The sequence below is a fragment of the Anabrus simplex genome, chromosome 1 (assembly GCF_040414725.1).
Source record: "Anabrus simplex isolate iqAnaSimp1 chromosome 1, ASM4041472v1, whole genome shotgun sequence".
In the NCBI taxonomy this organism is placed as follows: Eukaryota; Metazoa; Arthropoda; class Insecta; order Orthoptera; family Tettigoniidae; genus Anabrus; species Anabrus simplex.
Window position 1 is genome coordinate 218,401,792 of NC_090265.1, and position 23,846 is coordinate 218,425,637.

Genomic DNA, 23,846 nt, shown 5'->3' on the forward strand with positions numbered 1-23,846 from the left:
AGTTTTATGGAGCATTGATTGACATAGTTAGGGTCAACAGCAAGGATAGGGTAGTGCTAATGGACGATTTCAATATGAGAGTTGCAAATAGAACTGAAGTATACGAAAAGGTGATTGGAAATGTGGGGAATATATGGAAGCTAATAGGAATGGGAAGATATTACTGGATTTGAATCCCACTGTTGGCAGCCCTGAAGATGCTTTTCCATGGTTTCCCATTTTCACACCAGGCAAATGCTGGGGATGTACCTTAATTAAGGCCACGCCCGCTTCCTTCCATCTCCTAAGGCCTTTCCTATCCCATCGTCGCCATAAGACCTATCTGTGTCGGTGCGACATAAAGCAACTAGCAAAAAAAAGAGTGAGATTACTGGACTTCTGTGCTAGTATGGGATTAGGAGTTATGAGTACATTCTTCAAGCATAAGGCTATTCACCACTACACATGGGAGGGTAGGGGCACCAGATCCATAATAGACTATATCTTAACGGACTTTGAATTCAGGAAGTCTGTTTGGAATGTGTGGGCTTTCCAGGAATTTTTCTAATATTGACCACTATCTGAGCTGCAGTGAAATAAGTAACTTTAGGCCTAGGATAGAGAAAGTGAAATCTGCCTGCAGACAAATAATGGTAGAAAATCTTCAGGATGAGGAAATAAGAAGTACGTGGATATTATTAGTGAGAAGTTCCAAACAATGGACAGGAAGTAGGTTCTGAATATAGAAAGAGAATGGGTGGCATCCAGGGATGCTATAGTATAAACAGCAAGGGAATGATTAGGAACAACTCTGTTTAACCCTTAGAGCTCATATGGTGGAAATATTCTGACTTCGCCATTTTCTGTTGATCTCATATGTCGGAAGTGTCCCGACATAATGTTTACTCCAAGAACAACGTGTTATAATGGAAGAATTTAAGTACTTCTCAATTCTCGGGCAATGTCTAAAATATAGAGAATCCATGGCCTTCTGAATATTATTGTTAGTGAGACTAGGCAGGCATTCTGTGGATTATGTATTAAGCACTGTGTTTACATTGCGAGGGCGCAAAATGACCTCGCAAAACTCAAGTAGTCTGAGCAGTTTTAATATTAGTGCGATTATAAATCATTTTAAACTCTAGTGAAGATGATTGTATTTCTGAACATGATTCAGGAAGTGAGTACCTTGGTGCTTCAGAAGTATCCAGTGAATCTGAAGTTGAAGAAGGCTCCAGTTCATCAGAAGAAAACAGCAACTCTGACTGGGTAACCTAAAAGTCTACACACAATGAGTTTACGAAGTTCCCGCATAATTTGACTCCAGGTTTCCAAACACCACCTGGTAAGACTTTTTCAACACCGATAGATTTTTTCACGCTGTTTTTCAAACGATATATTGAAAGAGATATTGGATGAGACAAACAGGTAAGCTAAACAAAAAATCCAGTGGAACATGCCACTACAGAAGAGAAGTTTATGGACCACTTGGAAGAATGTAAGCCTGGATGAGCTCAAAGCATTTCTGGGTGTAATTATGAACATGGGAACGAATTCAAAATCCAGAATGCAGGATTAGTTTTTCGGTTTTGCGAGTTCTATATATTTTTTTGTTTTATGTCGCGCCAACACAGATATGTCTTATGGCGACGATGGGATAGGAAAGGCCTAGGAATGGGAAGGAAGCAGTCGTGGCTTGAAGTTTGTAAATAAATTGTTTTATCCCTAAAAAATGATAGCAATTGTATAACCATACATTTCCAGAGAAATAAATACGTTTAGAGGTAGGTGACCAGCTAAACAAATTCAAGTGGCAAGGGTTAAAGACGGGAAAATAAACTCGGTGGAATGATGAAGTGAGAGCAGCCTCTTAGTATAAAAAAGAAGGCATATCAGAAATGGCTTCATACAAGGACTGATACAGACGGGGATTTGTACATAGGTGAAAGAAACAGAGGGTAAACGAATGCAGTACTTGTTGGATCCAAGAAGTCGTCATGGGAAGATTTTTGTAATAACCTTGAAAGGGTAGGACAAGCAGCAGGAAAAACCTTTCTTGACAGTAATAAAGAATCTTAGAAAGGGAGGGGAAAATGAAATGAATTGTGTTTTGGGTAAATCAGGTGAATTCATAATAGACCCCAGGCAATCACTAGACAGGTGGAAGGAAGGAAGGAATATTTTGAAAATTTTCCACACGTAAAAGGAAATCTTCCTGGTGACATTACGAACAACCAAGATCATGGGGAGTGATAATATGGAAGATGTTAATGTCCAATGGGGTGTAAGGCAAGGTTGTATAATGTACGAGGGCCATCCGGAAAGTAGTACCCGTTAGCGCCACATTAAGCGCTGACGACTCGGCTAGCCGCTGGGCAAGGTCAGACCGCGTCAGTGGCTTGTCTGCCTGCTCTGTGCGAGGTTCTGTGATGCTAGCATTGGCTGTGTTGTGTCTGTGATTGTTTAAAATGTTTAAACAAATTGAGAACCCCACAAGTTGTGAAGTGAGGGCCTGATTAAATTTCTTAATGCATGAAACGTTCGACCTTGTGATATTCATTGCCAATTAACGGAGGTGTATGGAGACAATGTGATGGACGAGTCGTCTGTTCGGTGCTGGTGTCGCACCTTCAATCTGTGGAGGGGGAATACACACGTCAAGGAGCGTTCAGGGAGACCATCTGTCATTACAGACCAACTGCTGAGCGCCGTAGTCGAATGCGTGTGGAACGATCGACGCGTTTCAATTGATGAACTTTGTGAATATTTTCCTAATGTGTCTCGAAAAATTGTTCATGAAATTGTCAAAGACCATCTGCATTATTAAAAAATCTGTGCAAGGTGGATCCCTCGCATGCTTACAGAGGAGCACAAAACCAAGTGTATGGCTGCAGCACTGACGTTTCTGGGACGTTATTCCGATGAAGGAGACTCTTTCCTGACTCACATCATTACTGGGGATGAAACATGGGTTTGTTATGCATCACCTGAGAGTAAACGACAGTGAATGGAGTGGCATCATGCTCATTCACCAACGAAACCAAAAAAATTCAAGACAGTTCTGTCCACCAGGAAACTCATGGCAACCGTTTTCTGGGGTTGCCGAGGTGTACTGCTCATTGATTTTATGGCCCATGGAGGCACAATTAATTAATGCTAATGCGTATTGTGAAACATTAAAGAAATGACGGTGGGCAATACAAAATCGACGGCAAGGTCTATTGTCTACAGGCGTCATTCTCCTTCATGACAATGCCAGGCTTCATGCAGCTGCGATAACACAACAACTACCGGGCGAGTTGGCCGTACGCGTAGAGGCGCGCGGCTGTGAGCTTACATCCAGGAGATAGTAGGTTCGAATCCCACTATCGGCAGCCCTGAAAATGGTTTTCCATGGTTTCCCATTTTCACACCAGGCAAATGCTGGGGCTGTACCTTAATTAAGGCCACGGCCGCTTCCTTCCAACTCCTAGGCCTTTCCTATCCCATCGTCGCCGTAAGACCTATCTGTGTCAGTGCGACGTAAAGCCCCTAGCAAAAAAAAGGAAAAAAAAGAACCACAACAACTTTTGCAGCAATTCAAGTGGGAAACCTTTGACCATCCCCCACATATCCCGGACTTGGCCCCTTCAGATTTTCATCTCTTTATGAAGCTTAAAGAGTTTCTGACGGGAAAAGGATTCGACAGCGTTGAAGAGCTTAAACGAGCCATGACTACGTATTTCGATACGCTGGCGGCGGAGGACTATGACGCTGGAATAAAAAAACTCGTCACGCATTATGACAAATGCCTAAATTTGCTTGGAGATTATGTGGAGAAGTAGTGTAAAGTATGTTCTTTCCAAAAAAAAATGTGTATATTTGTTAATATTTGCTCCTGTGTCTTTATTGCGCAAACAGGTACCACTTTCCGGATGACCTTCATATTTATTGCTATTTAATATGTATTTGGAATATATCTTCACGAAAGAACTGGACGATATAGAAATGGGAAAGGTTTTTAAATGGGCAACGGGTAAACAATATTTGATATATGGATGACAGTGTAATTTTTGAGATAGTCTGTTTACAATACCTGATTTACAGAGTAGCATTGACTAGCCACAAATATGGTTCAGAAAGCTTGTATTAAGTCTGTGATATATAACTAAGTACTAATACACAGTAAACTCTTTGTCGTCTTTAAGGTGTGTGTGCATTTGTTAATTCTATTCTTTTATGTAAAATACTTCTACAGTTAAACAGTAACAATAATTTCTCTGCACTTCTTACTGCTTTCAAATGGCAGCATATAGACAATTCCGTTGTTATACCAGTGATGCAAATGTGTGGATTTGCATGCTGCAGCATGCTGAGATTTTCAATTCAACTATGGAAGGTTCTGGAATTATGGCCCAGTATTACCAGTTTGTTTTTATTTTTTGTATGCATCACTTTGTATTCTTCATGATCCAGTATTTTTTACATTGAATAAGTTGTTCAGCTGTTTTTAAAATAACGTATTTTAATGTTTGTGGTATTATTTGTTTCAGGAGGTAGTGGTGCTGAAGACAATATATTTTTCAGGTAATATTAAAACATTTCAAAATTTCTTCACCAGTATTGTGTTATGGCTTGTTGATGTTTCTTTGACTGAGAATTATAGACATGCTGGTCCATCTAAATCTGCAACATCCATAATGAAGATGGAGTCGAATGGCTTGAATGCTCTTGTGAGGAGGAAGCCGGATGGATCTCTAGGGCCCATGGTCCACTAAAAGCCTACCCACTGTAACATCACTTACTGCTTGCCCCTACACTGGGTGGTATTTGAAACTTTACTTCACATGAAATTTAAATAATACAGTGGAACATCGATTATTCGTTCCTGGAAACTAAGTTTTCCTGGATTATTCATTCAAATTACGTGATCCCGCGAACATATTAATTAAATCACTTTGTAAAAATCCTGCATTATTCATTCCTCGAAGGAACGATTTCTCGGATCAACCGTCCAGAAATTTCAGTCCCATCAACGCTAAATCCTCGATCAAGCATTTTTCAAAAAACTGTATCTCACGAAAGGACTCCTACGGCATACTTAATAGATCTTGGCATTAACGCCTCGTCATTGCAATTATTAGAGCAAATATTGTAATGGAAAAATGATTGGTGGTAAACTTGCATCAGGGAACATCTTAGCATCGCATTCGGGTGGTATTGGTTAGAGAATCCTGGGAAATCGTAAAGCAGAGAGTTTCCATAATAGGGAGGAGACAGAGCACATTTCGATGTCTCTTCTTGAAGACGGAATGAGTTTCGTCTAATGTTCATACTTACAAAACATCCACTTATGTCCGGGGTTAAATGTTTATATTTGTACTTTTTTGATTGTATTGCTAAACAGGTTTTTGACACTTGCCTTGAGCACTTTATAGTCACTGGGATTTCAGGCAGGAATTGAAACTGCTCCTTCTTAACACAAATCTGGTATTTTGATATCGTATATGAGTACGTTAAAACTAAGGAACAATGTTAGGTTTTGGTCCATCCAATCAATACAAGTCACTTTACAAGTGAAATATTTAATTTAAAACATATTAAAAACCTTTAGGGACATGTTTCATCTCTATTTGAGGCTTCATCAGCCATAAGATCATGTGGTAGATTACAAAACTCAAATCAGAAACTGAACAAAATGTAAATATGGAAGAACTCAATATCTTTTAAAAACTATTTTGGAAATGCAAAAATATAAATACATACACATTATTTACACAAATTGACCTCACTTCATGTAAAAATCTTTTGTCTTCAATGTTAGAAATAAAATTAATTTGCAATTGACAAGCCTGCCATAACGTCTCGTACAAAATCAATGTCCATATTTGAAATGAAAGTTCCATTTTTAAACTATTGAGAAAACATAGGAAAACAAATTACAAAATAGGTAGCTTAAAACTTTTGCAAACAATCTTACAGCCAAGTTAAATATGAACGATCTTACTTGAAAAATGTTGCATGCATTTTTAGAATCTGGTAGTTTCAGTGTATTGACTGGGGAGATCGAAATTCTGGCTTAGGAAATGGATTGGAACTAAATCTACATCAGAACAATTAAAAGCATAGACTTGTAGAAAATTCATTCAAAATTTAGCTAATTTGGTAGAAGAAATCTGAAGCCTTATGAGACCACCTGCCGTATGGCAAAGATCAGCACTGCATGACCACCATATTCGTGGCTTAAATTCTATGACTGATGGCTGATGAAGTCTCAGATAGAGAAGAAACATGTCCCTAAATGTTTTTAATATGTTTTTAATGAAATCGTTTACTCGTAAAGTGACGTGTATTGATTGGGTGGACCAAAACCTAACATTGTTTCTTAGTTTTAACTGTATCAATACGGATCTATACGATGAAGTTCGTAAATTGTACTACGAGTTATGTTATCGAGACCAGAACAGATGTTGCACTTTAACCTTCATTGGCTAACGTAAATTGTTTAATACTTCGGAAATCGTTGCGGCTGTTAACCGCACTGGCATCTTTCTAACTGTCAGTGCTATTGTTTAACTTCAATGCATAATAGACACAGGTTTCTTAAATCAGTATTAAGTACTGTATTAAGTAATAACTTTATTATTTTTCATAATTATTTCTCCATTACAACATATTTTAGAAGTTCAAACATGATCACAATTCTTATTGTTCTAAGGCATCAATTTTCAGTTGGTTTTAGTTCACATCAATAAGCTGTCATTTCTTTGTATGCACAATATCAATATGCTTATCATGTAAATATAATAAAGGCAAAAATAAATCATGAACATTCAAAATATCTATTAGCCAAAATGTACGTGTCCGAACAAAATGAATATACCTCACATATTACAAACAACCAAAACAAGACTTTTCTTTTCAGTCACACATTTGAGCGGGGTGATAGCCACCTACCTTCATGCAGAATCCCAAGGAATGTAATACTATTCTTCAGAAGATGCTCAGCAAGTGGATAGCTACTGAAATAGTTGTCGGTAGTTAAGTTTCTATTACTGCGTTTCAGCAAGTGGATAGCTACTGAAATAGTTGTTGGTAGTTAGGTTTCTATTACTGTGTTCTATTGGAGCACATAAACTTCTGACAATATCAGAAGGTTTGTTGGATGCTTCAAAGGGACCAGGTTTTTGTTTCGCACAGTACAGTTTGAGATTGTAAGTATAAAATGTTTGGGAGTCACAAAGGGCATAAATCTTTAGGCCATACTTAGCTGGTTTCGTAGCCATATATCGAATAAACCCGCAACATCCTTGAAATGCGATAAGCATCTCGTCGATGGTTACAAATTCCACAATGTGTTACACTTGTTGGCTATTGGCTATGAATTTAGTTTTGTAGATCTCTCACTGGAGCCAACTTGACAATTTTCTTCCTCTGTTCCCTAATTGTTATGTCATCAAACCTAATCCACGTCAGGAGACATTTGAACCACTTTTCACTGAAATTCGCATGCAAAATTGTCAATCCAGTACCGTTTGTCGCAAAATATTCTGAAAAATCAGCACGATTTCCTCTTTTCACACCGATTAGAAACAGAACATCAATGACAGCCATAATTTCGGCGTTCGTCGTTGACTTAAATCTGCTCTCTCAAACTTTATCATCTGCTTCATTTCTTTTGTTCTGATGTTTCTTGGTTGCAATATAAATGTTGGTGGATCTAACTATATCAGAAATAATTAATGTTGGGACATATAATTTTCAGGAAACACTGAAGTGGTCTTTGACATTGCCTAGCTTGTGCCCTAGGTCCAGGAATAACTTCACCTTTGTCTGAGACCACAATATTTTACTTGACCAAAGAGTCTCCCCATCTTTTCTAATGTAGAAACGCATTTTCTCTTCATCGTCCACTTCCATTGCAAAATCACCATTATTCATATTAGTCTCTGATCAGAATTATCATTGTCGAGAATTCTTTGAGTTTCAAAGTCAGGATCTTTGTCGTCATCTAAATCGCACTCTTGGTCTTCTCCAGCAGCCTCTTAAGCTTCTAGTTCCCTTACAATATTTCGGATGTCCTCGGGAGTGCTATATCTGGCCCTAGAAACAAGAAACCAAAATTCCGCTCTACAGAAGCATTGATTCTATTGTTCGGTAAAGATATATATTATTTCAGAACAATATAGTAATATACTACTATTTGATGGAGTAATAGGCCTAAATAGTGCAAACGTCACAATCAGAAAGTTCAGACTTCCAACGAAAATTTATAATTCACCAAAGTAAGGATGTGTGTATTTTGCGTTCCGAGGCTCGTTTTGTAGTTGAAAGCAAAAAAGGCTAAGGAAAATAATAGAACCACAACTACAGGAAGAACAATATGGATTCAGAGAACACCGATCAACTACCGATCTCATATTTGCACTTAGAATACTGTTAGAAAAGCATTGGGAGAAGGGCAAAGACTTAACACTAGTGTTTTTGGATCTCGAAAAAGCATTTGATAGTGCTCCAAGGAAGACTATATGGGAATGTTTAAGAAAGAAGAATGTGCCCAAAGGGCTTATCCAGAAAGTATAAATGCTTTACAAAGACTGCTGCAGTTGCATACAGATAGGAAACGGTAATTCTGATTGGTTCCAAACCACTAAAGGAGTGCAACAAGGCAGTACCCTTTCACCATTACTTTTTATCACTGTCATGGATGAAGTCATGAAAGAAATTAAGCAGAAGAACAATATGGACATCACTGCATTTGCATTTGCAGATGATGTAGTAATTTGGGGAAATACAGAGAAGGAAGTCCAAGAGAGGCTGAACACCTGGAATGAACATTTGAAAGCACACGGATTAACAATAAATAAATCGAAAACTGTTACTATGTCTGTCAACGGGCAGAAGAAGAAAGGAAAAATAATGCTGGAAGGTACACAACTGGAAACAGTAGACCAATATAAATATCTTGGGTGCATCATTTCAAGTGATAACAGAATACAGCATGAGATTAACAACCGCATTCAAAAATCAGCTCAGTTTTACCATCAAATTCGGAACCTCCTCTGGAACGAACAAGTTCTCTTAAGATCAAAGCAGATTCTATTCCATTCATACTTCACCCGCATAATAACATATGGCCTAGAAACCTGCACAACAACCCAACAAGTGGACAGCAAACTACAAGCCGCAGAAATGAAGTTCCTACGAATGGTACAGAAGACAAAAAGGGACAGGGTAAGGAATGAAAGAATAAGGGAGCAAGCTGGTGTGTACCCATCCCTGAATGAAAAAGTGACAGGGGCCCGTTTGAAATGGTTTGGCCATGTCAAACGAATGGACGATGGAAGGACAGCAAAACAATGGCTACACACAGTCGTGGCCGGAAAACGACCGGTAGGAAGACCTAGGAAGAGGTGGCTGGACCAACTGAAAGAGGACATAGGAACAAGAGGAATCAGCTGGGATGTCGTCTTGAGAGAAGAGTGGTACAAGGACAGACAGAAGTGGAGAGTGCTCGTAAACTACACCCGGGCAACTGGAGTGGAAAACTGATGATGATGATGAAGGATGTGTGTATTTTATATTATGACACAAGTTTTATAATATCTACTTATTTGCATTAGACATAAATAATTTTATAGTTAATGTCATTGAAAACACCTATTTGCAAAGCAATCCACAGAACAAAATAATAACATACACTTACATTGTGACCAAAAGCTGAGACATGCTGGCTAACCTGCGGCAGACAGTCACCGATCTGACACCTATGAACTTAGAAGTCGCACTGTACGCCTCCGTGTCGTGGAGACATCTGGAAACCGTGCCACCTAACAGGGAAGGGTGTAACTTAGGAATACTGGCTCCTCCCATTACACTGTGATGCCCCGAGATGGAACAGCGAGTTGGTTTCAAATTTTGCAGCCAACAGCCGCATACGTTAGCCGATGAAGGTTTAAATACATAAAGCCATGGGAGGTCTTGCTATTACTGTTTTGGTCTAAATATAAGACTGGGAATTTTATGTTTTTGTGTTAAAATATCATAAAAAACGCAGTTGTTTTATTTTGTGCATGTTCCATTCAAAAAGTTTGTATCATTTCCCACTTGTACTGACTTGTGCAGCGAGCGTGGTTTCCAGCTGAGCTCAAGGCCATGAATACCCGTAATTTCTGAAGTTTTAATTATATTTTTCCTCATTCCAATTTGATGATTAGTGATGGGCAGAACTGAATATAATGCATTCGCAAACTTTTCAGAATTGATACTTACATTCTATATTCTCGAATTGAACATGACCAAGATGACATAACCTGTAAATGTAGAAGTAGGCCTAATTTGCGCGGTACAAGATGTCCAGAAACTGACTAAGATCGGTACACCGGTGACCAAATTACAATGGAAGATTAATAGAAGGGATTTTGCCATCAAGTTGGGAGCTTTTGTATCTAATGTGCTTAACTTTAGTAGATTAGAGAATTAAAAATTACTTGTGGTCTGTTGTTGGCTTGGTGTTATTAGATTTTTCGAAAACTTTGGCTGATCAAAGTTGCTGGCCTAAAATAATTTTTCAAAAAAACTGATGAAGTTTCACCAGTAAAAATGAATATGAAGTATCAAGAATTTTAACTCGCATACCAGTAATTAATGTTTGAAGCCGGTCCCGTAGTCTAACTTGCCTGCCTCTCACGCGGAGGGCCCGGATTGTATTTCCGGCCAGGTCAGGTGGATATAAGGGCTGGTTCCAGGTCCACTCTGCCTACGTTATTACCTTTAATTGAGGAGCTATTTAATGGTGAGATGGTGACCCCAGTCTAGAGATCCAGGAAAAACGGCCAGAAGGATTCGTCACAATGACCATGCATCACCTCGTAATCTGTAGGCATTGGAGCTGTAGTTTGGTTTGGATCAGCTCTCTACTGCATCATGTTGCCACCTGGCAACAATTATGATATTTAATTCTCAAACGTAAAGGACAAGATTTATACACATACTGTTAACATATGGCAACATACAGGTACAAGCCGTATTGAGAAGGGATTTTTCTGCCAAAGGTTGGTAGTAATAAAAGACAATCGATTTCTTCCGTATACAAAATTGGTTGACTTGAATAGCTTCATGTGACTTGATTTATTACTTCTGTCGTTTTTATCGTCATTATAAACATGGTCTATAAAATCTTTTTGGTAAGTAGATACCCTAATTGTACCGGGAGGTACACCTCTAAGCCGCACATTTAAATCTTGTACCCAAAAGAACTCCTCTTCTGGAGGAACAGTGAACTTGAAACTACATCTACTTAAACAGTTACTCAGAAGATGTCACTACAGAAATCTAATGAAATTTTGTTATTTTGAAGTTTCATGTACTGTATGAAATTCTACGTGTTTTGTTTACCATTTATCAAGAAGTTTGGACCTTCTGCAACAGATGTCACTACAAAAACTATGATCATGCACCCTGGTACAAAGTGGATGAACTTTGATTTAAAGAAGTTTTTGTATTCTTAAGTTTTTTCTAACTAAATTATGTTCATTCATTTTTGGGTTGGCAATATTGATCTTTTCCTTCCGCCAGTTTTGAATTTAGCCAATCCCTAATTTCTGTAATTAATTTTCGGCCTATCACAGGCTTCTTCTTCGATTTTGTGTGTAACTTTAAGGTAACCAATAAAGTGAGAGGGTGTGGCTTGATTATTCATGAAAGGTCTCGAACTTTCCCCGAGGGTTTATAAACTGTGGATTTTCACGTCTCTTGGCCATTTGATCGTCATCTAACTTAGTGTGTGCGTCAAGCAGGAGGCGGAAGGTGCCTCTTTCATCAGGCAGAAGTTCTTCAGCAATTTAATGGCCATTTAACATCTTTATTTCTTGCTAGCTCCGCAGTTTAACTCGAGGGATAGGTCCGAAACATTAATGATGTAACCTACTTTTCTGTAAATGTAACTTCTGCCGGCTTATGTAATAACTTCACAAATCTTTAACTGTGTATCAGGGATAGAGAGTGATATACACTCTTGAGATCCCCTTCATATTGGTTTGAGGTGACTACGTTTTGTAACTGGTTTTCTTCCTTTTCGTAATGTCTTTAATTTCTTCTTATACAAGTCACTTCCATAGTTTGGGAATAGCCCCTGTTTCATCGGCCTAGGGCCCTTTAGGTTTTAAGTGTTCATATCTAGGAGCGCAAGCATTCACCTCCTTTCATTTGTGTTTTGGGCCATTTACTTAACCTGTTCTTTTCCGCTATGGCTCAATAGGTTGGGTACTAGATACCCCTGTTTCAAATTGTAAGTTGTGCCTTGATGGCAAGTGATTGTATTTTCTGATATCGCCTTGGAGAGGCTTGCAAAACGGAGTGCACGTTAGCTCTTTTTTAAGTGTGGTAAAGGTGCCTCTAGGAGGCTTGATTTTGTAAATTATGGAGCTAGTGCTCCATTGTATAGAGGGATTTCTGCCCTTGTATAATTTTGTGTCTTTGTAAATCTTGAGCTGAGTGCTCAGTAATTGTGAAGCAAGGGGCTGGAAGCCCTGATTACTAAACAGTCACTAAATTTTGGATTTTCTTGCTTTGTCTAAACTTTGTCGTGGTACCTGATATGTCATTGTCATCTCACTAAGTGAAAAGTTGTTAAAGTTCTGTTGTTGATTCCTGAAATCCTAAAGAAATATAACCTTTGTTAAAGTTTTAATCAATTCATGAATTTGTAGTTAGACCCATTCCCCCCGGCACCTTCTTTCACCTCTGCTGGTCCACGGGTAACCCCGTAACACTAATAATGTGTAAACAGTGGCTTCTGAACATGGTATGTATAGTGGTGTTATGACTGAACCTGTGTGGACTGGTACTGTCCTGGCCTCAACTCATTTTTTTTATGCCTATAGAGTATTTCAGAATGTTTGTGGGTAATGAAATACTTGACACTACAGTTGAACAGCCTGTTATGTATGCGGTGCAGAAGAACCCAAACAAACCGCTCGGATTGACTCGAGGACCTGGAAGTGTGGTTAGGTAATACACTTCAAATCAAAATCTCTTTTTTTGCAAATGAGGTGTCTACCTCGGTGACAAATGGTCCACTAAAATACATTATTGTCAAGCACTAAATATTAAATTAACCAGAGAAGAAAATTTTCCTATAATACAATATTATACAATTTACGCTAACAATGTTTTCTATTAAACACACAGCTCATCCTTATTAAATTTATATTGTTTACAAAATTCTACTTATCTCCTGTACTACTTACAAATATAGTCAACTGATATACAGTATGTGGAATTACTTCAAAAGATACTATACAACTGGTATAAGATTAAAATTTACATTGCATTTATTTACTTTTTTTTAAAACCCATTTTGGAACCTAAGTAGCATAACGACCTGCTGCGTCTTAACCAGAGCCTTTTTTGCCACCACTTCTCAGAGTTCCTGAAGGGCCTTCACAGCTACCATAGCAGTCCCAGGGTCCTCGAAGTCCCCACTGTACTTCATCCCTACAGGCAGTCCCCTACTTTGGATGTCCAAACTCCTTAGACCAGGGGATGGAATTAATTTATTCACACACATTTTTTTATTTACATTAACCTGCACTGGTTGAATGCCCTCTAACATTTTATTTATTTTATCTGTTGCTGTTTATTCTCTTCTTGAATATCTGTACAGATTTTGGAAAAGGATCAAACACTACCCCTGGTAAACTGTTCCACTCCTTCACACCCTTCCCAATGAATGAAAATTTACCCCAGTCCTGCTGATATAATTATTTCCCAACTGAAGCCTCTCACGGATATCTCCCCATGCTTCTTCTCCTGTATAGGCTCTATATAATCCTATAAGTCTAGTTTTCTCCCTTCTCTTACTTAAAGTTTCCCACCCTAGTTCCTTTAACATTTCTGACACACTACTCTTCTACTCTTTCTCGTGAAATCCCCTGTTACAAATCTTGCTGCTTTCCTCTGCACACTATCTATTTCTTTTATTAGGTATTCTTGGTGATGATCCCAAACACTGTTTGCATATTCCAGTAATGGACGAACCATACTCAAGTAACTTTTCTCTTTTAATTGTTTGTTGCATCCTTTAGGTAGCCTTATTATGACATGGTATGATCTGTATGCTTTCCCAACAATGTCATAACATGACCCTTCTAGTGCAAATTACTTTCAAATCTCACACCTAATTATTTGCACTTGCCATCTTTTGGGATAACTACCTCATCCAAAGTATATTCAAATTCAGTTTTAAAACTCCTGTTTGTAAATGTGTAGCCGTTGATTTGCCTCCATTAAGCTTCATATTATTCTCTTCAACCCATTGTTGGATACTCTCAAGGTCCCTTTGTAATTCTGAACAATCCTCAGTGGTATTTATTTCCCTATAAACAATAATGTCATCTGTATACAATCTTTTTTTGACGTTATATTATTACGTATATTAAGAAAAGTAACGGACCGATTATACTACCCTGTGCAATTCCCTTCCATACTTTCTCTTCCTGCGATACGTTATTTCCTACTTTGACTTTCTGAACCCTTGAATTTAGAAATGTTTTTACCCAACGGGTAACCCTTACGTCCAATCCTATTCCCTCCAATTTCTTTAATAATATTCCATGTTCCACTCTATCAAAGGCTTTGGAAAGATCTATGGCTATGCAATCTAACTGACCTCCTGAATCCAATTGATCTGATATGTCCTGCTGAAATCCCACCAGTTGTACCTCACAAGAAAATTTCTTTCTAAATCCATACTGGCTCCTCATGAACCAATTTTTATCATCACATATCCCTCTGATGTACTTTGATATTAAACTCTCCAGTATTTTACAAACTATACTGGTCAAGCTGATTGGTCTGTACTTCTCTGGTTTCCTTTTATCACCCTTTCCTTTATAAATTGGTATTATTATAGATTCCTTCCATTCCTTTGGTATTACACTATTATTTATGACATAGTCAAAGAGAAATTTTAAATAAGGCACTATGTACCACCCCATTGTCTTTTCAAATCAAATCAATCAAAATCTCTTTATTTGCAAATGAGGTGTCTACCTCGGTGGCAAATGCTACACTAAAATACATTATTGTCAACCACTAAATTTTAAATTAACAGGAGACGAAGACAATTTTCCTAGAATACAATATTATGCAATTTACGCTAATAATTTTTTCTATTAAATACACACATCATCCTTAATAAATTTATATTGTTTACAAAATTCTACTTATAATATCTTACAAACATAGTCAACTCATATATAGTACGGTATGTGAAATTACTTCTAATAATACTGTACAACTGCTATAAGATTAAAATTAACATTGAATTTATTTACATATTTATATTTTACCCATTTTGGAACCTAAGTAGCATAACGACCTGCTGCGTCTTAACCAGAGCCCCTTTTGCCACCACTTTTCAGAGTTCCTCCCCAGTAATGTGATCACTTCCTGCTGCTTTTCCTTGCTGAAGCAGTTGGATTTCTCTGAAAATATCTTCGTTTGTGAATGAAAAGCTTCTTGTTTCCCTCTGTGTCTCTCCCTCTGTATCTTCTGTTTCGGTTTTCAACTCCTGACAATCATCTACTGAATCTCCGAATTCCCTACTAAAGAGGTTTGCTTTCTCAGTATCTGTAAAATAGTGTTCACCCCCTTCTCCCACCATTGTAGGAATTTGGATTCCTTCTCTTTTTTAATTCCTGATATATGAATACAGCTTTTTCCATTTCCCTTTGTGGTCATTACGCTCTTGAAGAATGCCATTCATATAATTCTCTTTTGCTTCCTTTTTCACTCTATTCAGTTCCCTCATTAGCTGTTTTCTATTTTCTCTACTCTCCCTACCTTCTTTGATTTTTCCTGTTTACTGTTCTACATTTTCTTTTTAATTTTCTTATTTCCCTTGTATAATAAACAGGGTCTGAGGTCATTTTACCCTTCTTAACAGGTACAAATCTCTTCTCTCCTTTCCAAATGATTCCTTTGGATTTAGCCCAAAGTGTATCCACATTACTCCCTTCACCTATCTAACAACTGAATTGTGATTTAAGGTAAGTCCCAAATTCATCAACTTTAGTTTTTCTGTACAATTTCTTGTCTTGTGTAACCCTCTTATTAAGCCTTTTTGGTACCAGTCCTACATCTATTAATACAGCCTTATGGTCACCTGTTCCTTAAATTACCTCAGTTTTATCAACAATTTCCCATGGTTTAACCAAGAATACATCTAGAAAGTTATTGAGACGAGTTGGTTTTTGTACTACTTGTGTAAATCCTCCCTCCCAAATTAACTTATTTGCCAGTTCTGTTCATGGGCTTCACTTGCAGCTCCATTCCATTCAACTTCGAGCAAATTTAGATCTCCCCCCAATTATTACCATATCATTGTTATTGTTTTTATGAGTATAATCTATTAGTTTTTCAAATATTTCCATGTCTCTTTCCTCTCTTCCAGGCTTGTATGTTCCTATAATTCCCACCTCCTTCATATTATCACAAACTAATTTTATCCCTAATATTTCATCCCTTTCATCGGTAAACCATTCATGTGAACAATAAGTTTCCTTCACCAGAATAAACAACCCCCCCTCCTTTTTTATCTTCTCGGTCTCTACGATAGACTGTGTACCCTTCTAGAAATACTTCTCTGTTATCCACCCCTTCTCTCAACCACGATTCCACTCCTATCACCACAACAGTCTCATAAGATTCCATCAATGTACTGAATTTTAATTGTTTATTTACTACACTCTGACAGTTTACCAAGAGCAATCTCAGACCACCTTCCTCCCTAAAACTTGACTGTTGCAATTGGGTAACTTGAAATTTCTTACTTTCCTGAGTTTCATTTTCTAGTTGGCTGAGCCAGCTTGAAGTACAGCTGGCTCTTTCTACTAGTTTTCCTGGTCAGTATTATAACTCAAGGGAGTTGCCTTTTTTACAGTACATATCTTAAGATTAATAAAATCTAGAACAATATTTGCTATCTTTCGTTTACCTGAATTATTTAGATGAAACAAACACAAGGGACTACTGCGATTCAGAAATGTGGGTCAATCAATCAATCAATCAATCAATACTGATCTGCATTTAGGGCAGTCGCCCCGGTGGCAGATTCCCTATCTGTTGCTTTCCTAGCCTTTTCCGAAATGATTTCAAAGAAATTGGAAATTTATTGAACATCTCCCTTGGTAAGTTACTCCAATCCCTAACTCCCCTTCCTATAAATGAATATTTGCCCCAGTTTGTCCTCTTGAATTCCAACTTTATCTTCATATTGTGATCTTTCCTACTTTTATAGATGCCATTCAAACCTATTCGTCTACTAATGTCATTCCACGCCATCTCTCCGCTGAGAGCTCGGAACATACCACTTATAATACCAATATAATGGTCCGTTATTGGACATTATAAATTTTCCAGCTAACTCATTCTTGGTTGCCTGCGTTTCGCCCTCGTGTGCTAAGTTAGGCTCGTCAGTTGGGACTTAGCACACCACCCAAGACGCAAGGCTAGTGCATACCGTGGAGGCCACTGCATAGGCTACTTGAAGCCACCAGCAGTGCCAATGCACAATGAGAGCCATGTCTCATTTTCAAAAATTGATGCCTGCCTGGCCATCAAATGATGTAGATGTTGATTCCCATAGGGAACCTAAAATATTTGTCCCGAATGAGTAAATTTATAATACCAATATAATGGTCCGTTATTGGACATTATAAATTTTCCAGCTAACTCATTCTTGGTTGCCTGCGTTTCGCCCTCGTGTGCTAAGTTAAGCTCGTCGGTTGGGACTTAGCACACCACCCAAGACGCAAGGCTAGTGCATACCGTGGAGGCCACTGCATAGGCTGCTTGAAGCCACCAGCAGTGCCAATGCACTATGAGAGCCATGTCTCATTTTCAAAAATGGTGGCTTCAAGTAGCCTATGCAGTGGCCTCCACGGTATGCACTAGCCTTGCGTCTTGGGTGGTGTGCTAAGTCCCAACTGACGAGCCTAACTTAGCACACGAGGGCGAAAAGCAGGCAACCAAGAATGAGTTAGCTGGAAAATTTATAATGTCCAATAACGGACCATTATATTGGTATTATAAATTTACTCATTCGGGACAAATATTTTAGGTTCCCTATGGGAATCAACATCTACATCACTTGATGGCCAGGCAGGCATCAATTCTTGAAAATGAGACATGGCTCTCATAGTGCATTGGCACTGCTGGTGGCTTCAATTAGCCTATGCAGTGGCCTCCACGGTATGCACTAGCCTTGCGTCTTGGGTGGTGTGCTAAGTCCCAACTGACGAGCCTAACGTAGCACACGAGGGCGAAACGCAGGCAACCAAGAATGAGTTAGCTGGAAAATTTATAATGTCCAAGAACGGACCATTATATTGGTATTATAAATTTACTCATTCGGGACAAATATTTTAGGTTCCCTATGGGAATCAACATCTACATCACATACCACTTAGTCGAGCAACTCTTCTTCTTTCTCTCAATTCTTCCCAACCCAAACATTGCAACATTTTTGTAACGCTACTCTTTTGTCGGAAATCACCCAGAACAAATCGAGCTGCTTTTCTTTGGATTTTTTCCAGTTCTTGAATCAGGTAATCCTGGTGAGGGTCCCATACACTGGAACCATACTCTAGTTGGGGTCTTACCAGAGACTTATATGCACTCTCCTTTACATCCTTACTACAACCCCTAAACACCCTCATAACCATGTGCAGAGATCGGTACCCTTTACTTACAATCCCATTTATATGATTACCCCAGTGAAGATCCTTCCTTATATTAACACCTAGATACTTACAATGATCCCCGAAAGGAACTTTCACCCCATCAACGCAGTAATTAAAACTGAGAGGACTTTTCCTATTTGTGAAACTCACAACCTGACTTTTAGCCCCGTGTATCAACATACCATTGTCTGCTGTCCATCTCACAATATTTTTGAGGTCACGTTGCAGTTGCTCACAATCTTGTAAATTATTTATCACTCTATAGAGAATAACATCATCCGCAAAAAGCCTTACCTCCGCTTCCACTCCTTTACTCATATCATTTATATATATAGGAAAACATAAAGGTCCGATAACACTGCCCTGAGGAACTCCCCTCTCAACTATTACAGGGTCAGACAAAGCTTCACCTACTCTAACTCTCTGAGATCTATTTTCTAGAAATATAGCAACCCATTCAGTCACTCTTTTGTCTAGTCCAATTGTACTCATTTTTGCCAGTAGTCTCCCATGATCCACCCTATCAAATGCTTTAGACATGTCAATCGCGATACAGTCCATTTGACCTCCAGAATCCAAGATATCTGCTATATCTTGCTGGAATCCTACAAGTTGAGCTTCAGTGGAATAACGTTTCCTAAAACCGAATTGCCTTCTATCGAACCAGTTATTAATTTCACAAACATGTCTAATATAATCAGAAAGAATGCCTTCCCAAAGCTTACATACAATGCATGTCAAACTTACTGGCCTGTAATTTTCAGCTTTATGTCTATCACCCTTTCCTTTATACACAGGGGCTACTATAGCAACTCTCCATTCATCTGGTATAGCTCCTTCGGCCAAACAATAATCAAATAAGTACTTCAGATATGGTACTATATCCCAACCCATTGTCTTTAGTATATCCCCAGAAATCTGATCAATTCCAGCCGCTTTTCTAGTTTTCAAATTTTGTCTCTTATTGTAAATGTCATTGTTATCATATGTAAATTTTATTACTTCTTTGGCCTTAGTCTCTTCCTCTATCTCGACATTGTCCTTGTAACCAACAATCTTTACATACTGCTGACTGAATACTTCTGCCTTTTGAAGATCCTCACATACACACTCCCCTTGTTCATTAATTATTCCTGCAATGTCCTTGGAACCCGCTCCTGCCTTAAAATACCTATACATACCCTTCCATTTTTCACTAAAATTTGTATGACTGCCAATTATACTTGCCATCATGTTATCCTTAGTTGCCTTCTTTGCTAGATGCAATTTTCTAGTAAGTTCCTTCAATTTTTCCTTACTTCCACAGCCATTTCTAACTCTATTTCTTTCCAGTCTGCACTTCCTTCTTAGTCTCTCTATTTCTCTATTATAATAAGGTGGGTCTTTACCATTCCTTACCACTCTTAAAGGTACAAACCTGTTTTCGCATTCCTGAACAATTTCTTTAAACCCATCCCAGAGTCTGTTTACATTTTTATTTACAGTTTTCCACCGATCATAGTTACTTTTTAGAAACTGCCTCATATCTGCTTTATCAGCCATATGGTACTGCCTAACAGTCCTACTTTTAAGACCTTCCTTTCTATCATATTTATTTTTAACTACCACAAAAACAGCTTCATGATCACTAATACCATCTATTACTTCAGTTTCCCTATAGAGCTCATCTGGTTTTATCAGCACCACATCCAAAATATTTTTCCCTCTGGTTGGTTCCATCACTTTCTGAATCAGCTGTCCTTCCCATATTATCTTATTTGCCATTTGTTGGTCATGCTTCCTGTCGTTCGCATTTCCTTCCCAATTGACATCTGGCAAATTCAGATCTCCCGCTACAATCGCATTTCTTTCCATGTCGTTTCCCACATAGCTGACTATCCTATCAAATAATTCCGAATCCGCATCAGTGCTACCCTTTCCCGATCTGTACACTCCAAATATATCAAGTTGCCTATTATCTTTAGAAATGAGCCTTACACCTAGAATTTCATGTGTCTCATCTTTAACTTTTTCGTAGCTTACAAATTCTTCTTTCACCAGAATGAAAACTCCCCCTCTCACCTTTCCTATCCTATCTCTACGATACACACTCCAGTGCCGTGAGAAAATTTCTGCATCCATTATATCATTTCTCAGCCATGATTCAACTCCTATTACAATATCTGGTAAATATATATCTATTAAATTACTTAATTCTATTCCTTTCTTTACAATACTTCTACAGTTCAACACTAACAATTTTATGTCATCCCTACTTGATTTCCAGTTCCCTGTTCCCTTATCACCGCTCCCTAGGCCATCCCGTTTCCCTGAATGTACCTCCCTATTACCCTTCCAAACAAATTTCCTAACTTATACGTACCACTGCGGTTTAAATGAAGGCCATCCGAGCGCCGATCCCTACCTCCTACCCACCCATTAGGATCTAGAAATTTCACTCCCAGTTTCCCACATACCCACTCCATAGTCTCATTTAAATCCCCAATCACCCTCCAGTCAGTATCCCTCCTACACAGTATTCCACTAATAACAATCTCCGCTTTCTTAAACTTCACCCGTGCTGCATTTACCAGATCCCACACATCTCCAATTATGTTGGTACTTATATCAGCTTGCCTTACGTTGTTGGTACCAACGTGAAACACTACCACCTTCTCCTTCCCCTCCTCCCTCTCTTCTACTTTCCTCAACATCTGCCTCAACCTAATTCCTGGATAACATTCTACCCTGGTTCCCTTTCCTCCACACACTTTCCCCATGTGTCTAACGATGGAATCCCCCATGACCAGAGCCTCAACCCTACCCACCTCATTTGATCCCCTCCCCTCCTGGTCAGCCCTATCTTTCCTGATAGCTGCAGAAGCTACTTCCTCCTCCCTTTTCTCCTTCCCATGACCCTGTTCCACCTGTCTTTTCCTATCATCTACTCTACATTTCCCTTTCCTACCTTTTCCCTTCCTCCTATTTCCAAGCATCTCAGCAACAGTTCCCTGTCCCTCATCTTCCCTCTGTTGTTCTACCTGGAGTGACTCGTACCGATTTCGCACAGACACCTGTCCTGAATTCTGATCCAGAATAGAACCCTTGGCCTGCAATCTCCTTCCCCTTAAAACATTAGACCACCTGTCTTCTACAACTCCTGCCTTTCCTTCCCCTCCCTCTTGTACACCTACTGTAACCTGTACATTGTTTGAGGGAGTCCTATATTCCTTCCTGTCTTCTGTGAGAATCCTAATTATCTCCCTCAAACTTTCCAACTCCTCCCTCATACCCCTCAATGCCTCACCACACCCACAATAAGTACACTCGCGCTCCTTAGCCATTCTTTAGGGGGGGAAAAATTTTAATTAAAAAAATAAAATAACTTATTTGCAAAAAAATAAATGAACGGAGGAATATATTGTCTGGGATAGTACAACAATAAGGTAATTAATATACGACTACACTACAATACTACTTAGACGTGCTCTATATTTTTTTTTTTCCTACAACCCCTAACAGGATAAAAGCTGCTGTTAATTACTGAATATCGAAAGTAGTACACAAGAACTACACAATTCCAAACTGCAATTAAGCCTATCCTAATTTCAACAATATTTTAGTAAGAGTTTCTACGGATACCACTACTGCACCAGTACTACACAAATATTTTACAGTAATAAAATAAGCACACTAAATTCTAATAGGATATTACTCGTATACTACTGTACAGTACACTACAGTAATTTTTAAACTACTTTCAGAAGTATCCTAATTACGATACCGGTACCGTACCGTATGTCACTACTAAGCACAACAGAAATGAAATTGCAAGAACTACTGTACTCAAAGATTACCAACAAAGCTAAATGCTTAGACAAATTATTATTAGTATTACGGTCTAATAGATATACACGAAAGATAACGCACGAATATAGCAGGCAAGATACGGCACTATCTAAATGTACTGTATCTATACTACAATGTATCTACACTACACTACACTACACTGCGTTTGGTTAAATGCTTAAGTATCAAAAGGATTGCCGTACACGAAGAAAAACACGAATATAACTGGCAACATACTATCTAATATATTATACCTTATCTTCACTACAATTCTACTGAAATGTGGTTATGTGATTATTACAGCTGGTGGATTACTATTATTTTCTCTACTGCACGGGATGGAGAAAAAAAAAAAGTGTCCTTAATTAGGCCTACTGAAAAATACGAGGTTGTCTACAATAATTTCTCAAATATTTCTATCAAAACTATTACTACTACTCCAGGGACTTGAACTGCAATTACTGGGATATATGAACTTTATTATTATTAGCTAACCGCTCATAAATACTGAAAGATCGAGGGAGCGAAATATAAATTACGGATACTAAAAGTTAATATTGTTACCTAAAGTATTACCTAAACCTAAATTCGAAACAAGGTGCACCTAGCTAGCCTACGTAACCTAGAAAACGTAATTTACTGAAGACCAACTGAATTACTTGTTACAAAATTTAAATAATTATTACTACTCCCAATTTCTACCAACAAGCACTAATCACCACTATATAAACAGCACTAAATGAATCAGATATACACAAAATTAAGCTATTTCAATAGGTTTTCACTACTTTATCACTACAATAATGCAAGAGCTCTCTCAACAGCCAACCGTTCTCAAGCGCTGTAGGTCCGAACGTTTCTTTGATTGCAGTATGTATGCCAGTAAGCAGGTTTGAGAACATAAAATCCAACCTTCATTTTACTGACAGTACTGGCAAAAGATACTTGTGACCCAGGGTATGATAAATTATATAGGCTAAAGTTTCATTGACCATATAATCTCTAACTGCCGAGTTTTACCTAAGGCAGAAAAATATAGTGTTGATGAACAAACAATGCCATTCAAAGGTAGACACACTCTAAAACAATACAACCTACAGAAACCAAAGAAGTGGGCCTACAAATTGTTCATTATTTGTGATGTTGGGGGGCTTGTCTATGAGTTGGATATTTATATTGGAAAGGTAGACCAGCGTGTAGGGCTCCCTGATATAGGAGCTAGTGGAAATGTTGTGCTTAGTCTGGCTAGAGTGGTACCTGAAGGTCAAAATTGTAAAGTGTACTTTGATAACTGGTTTTGTAGTTTACAACTGC

General features: G+C 38.3%; 1 protein-coding gene across 3 annotated transcripts in view; it reads left to right on the forward strand.

The window, feature by feature from the left end:
* The window catches only part of LOC136864143 (uncharacterized), a 624,111-nt gene that overhangs the window by 331,103 nt on the left and 269,162 nt on the right, over positions 1 to 23,846 (forward strand). For all 3 annotated transcript variants that reach the window (XR_010859277.2, XM_067140781.2, XM_067140790.2), the window contains exon 16: positions 4,512 to 4,545. Coding sequence is in view for 2 of the 3 variants with exons in the window: in XM_067140781.2 (XP_066996882.2) it covers positions 4,512 to 4,545 (34 nt within the window). In the remaining variant the exon portion in view is untranslated. The remainder of the gene's footprint in view (positions 1 to 4,511; positions 4,546 to 23,846) is intronic.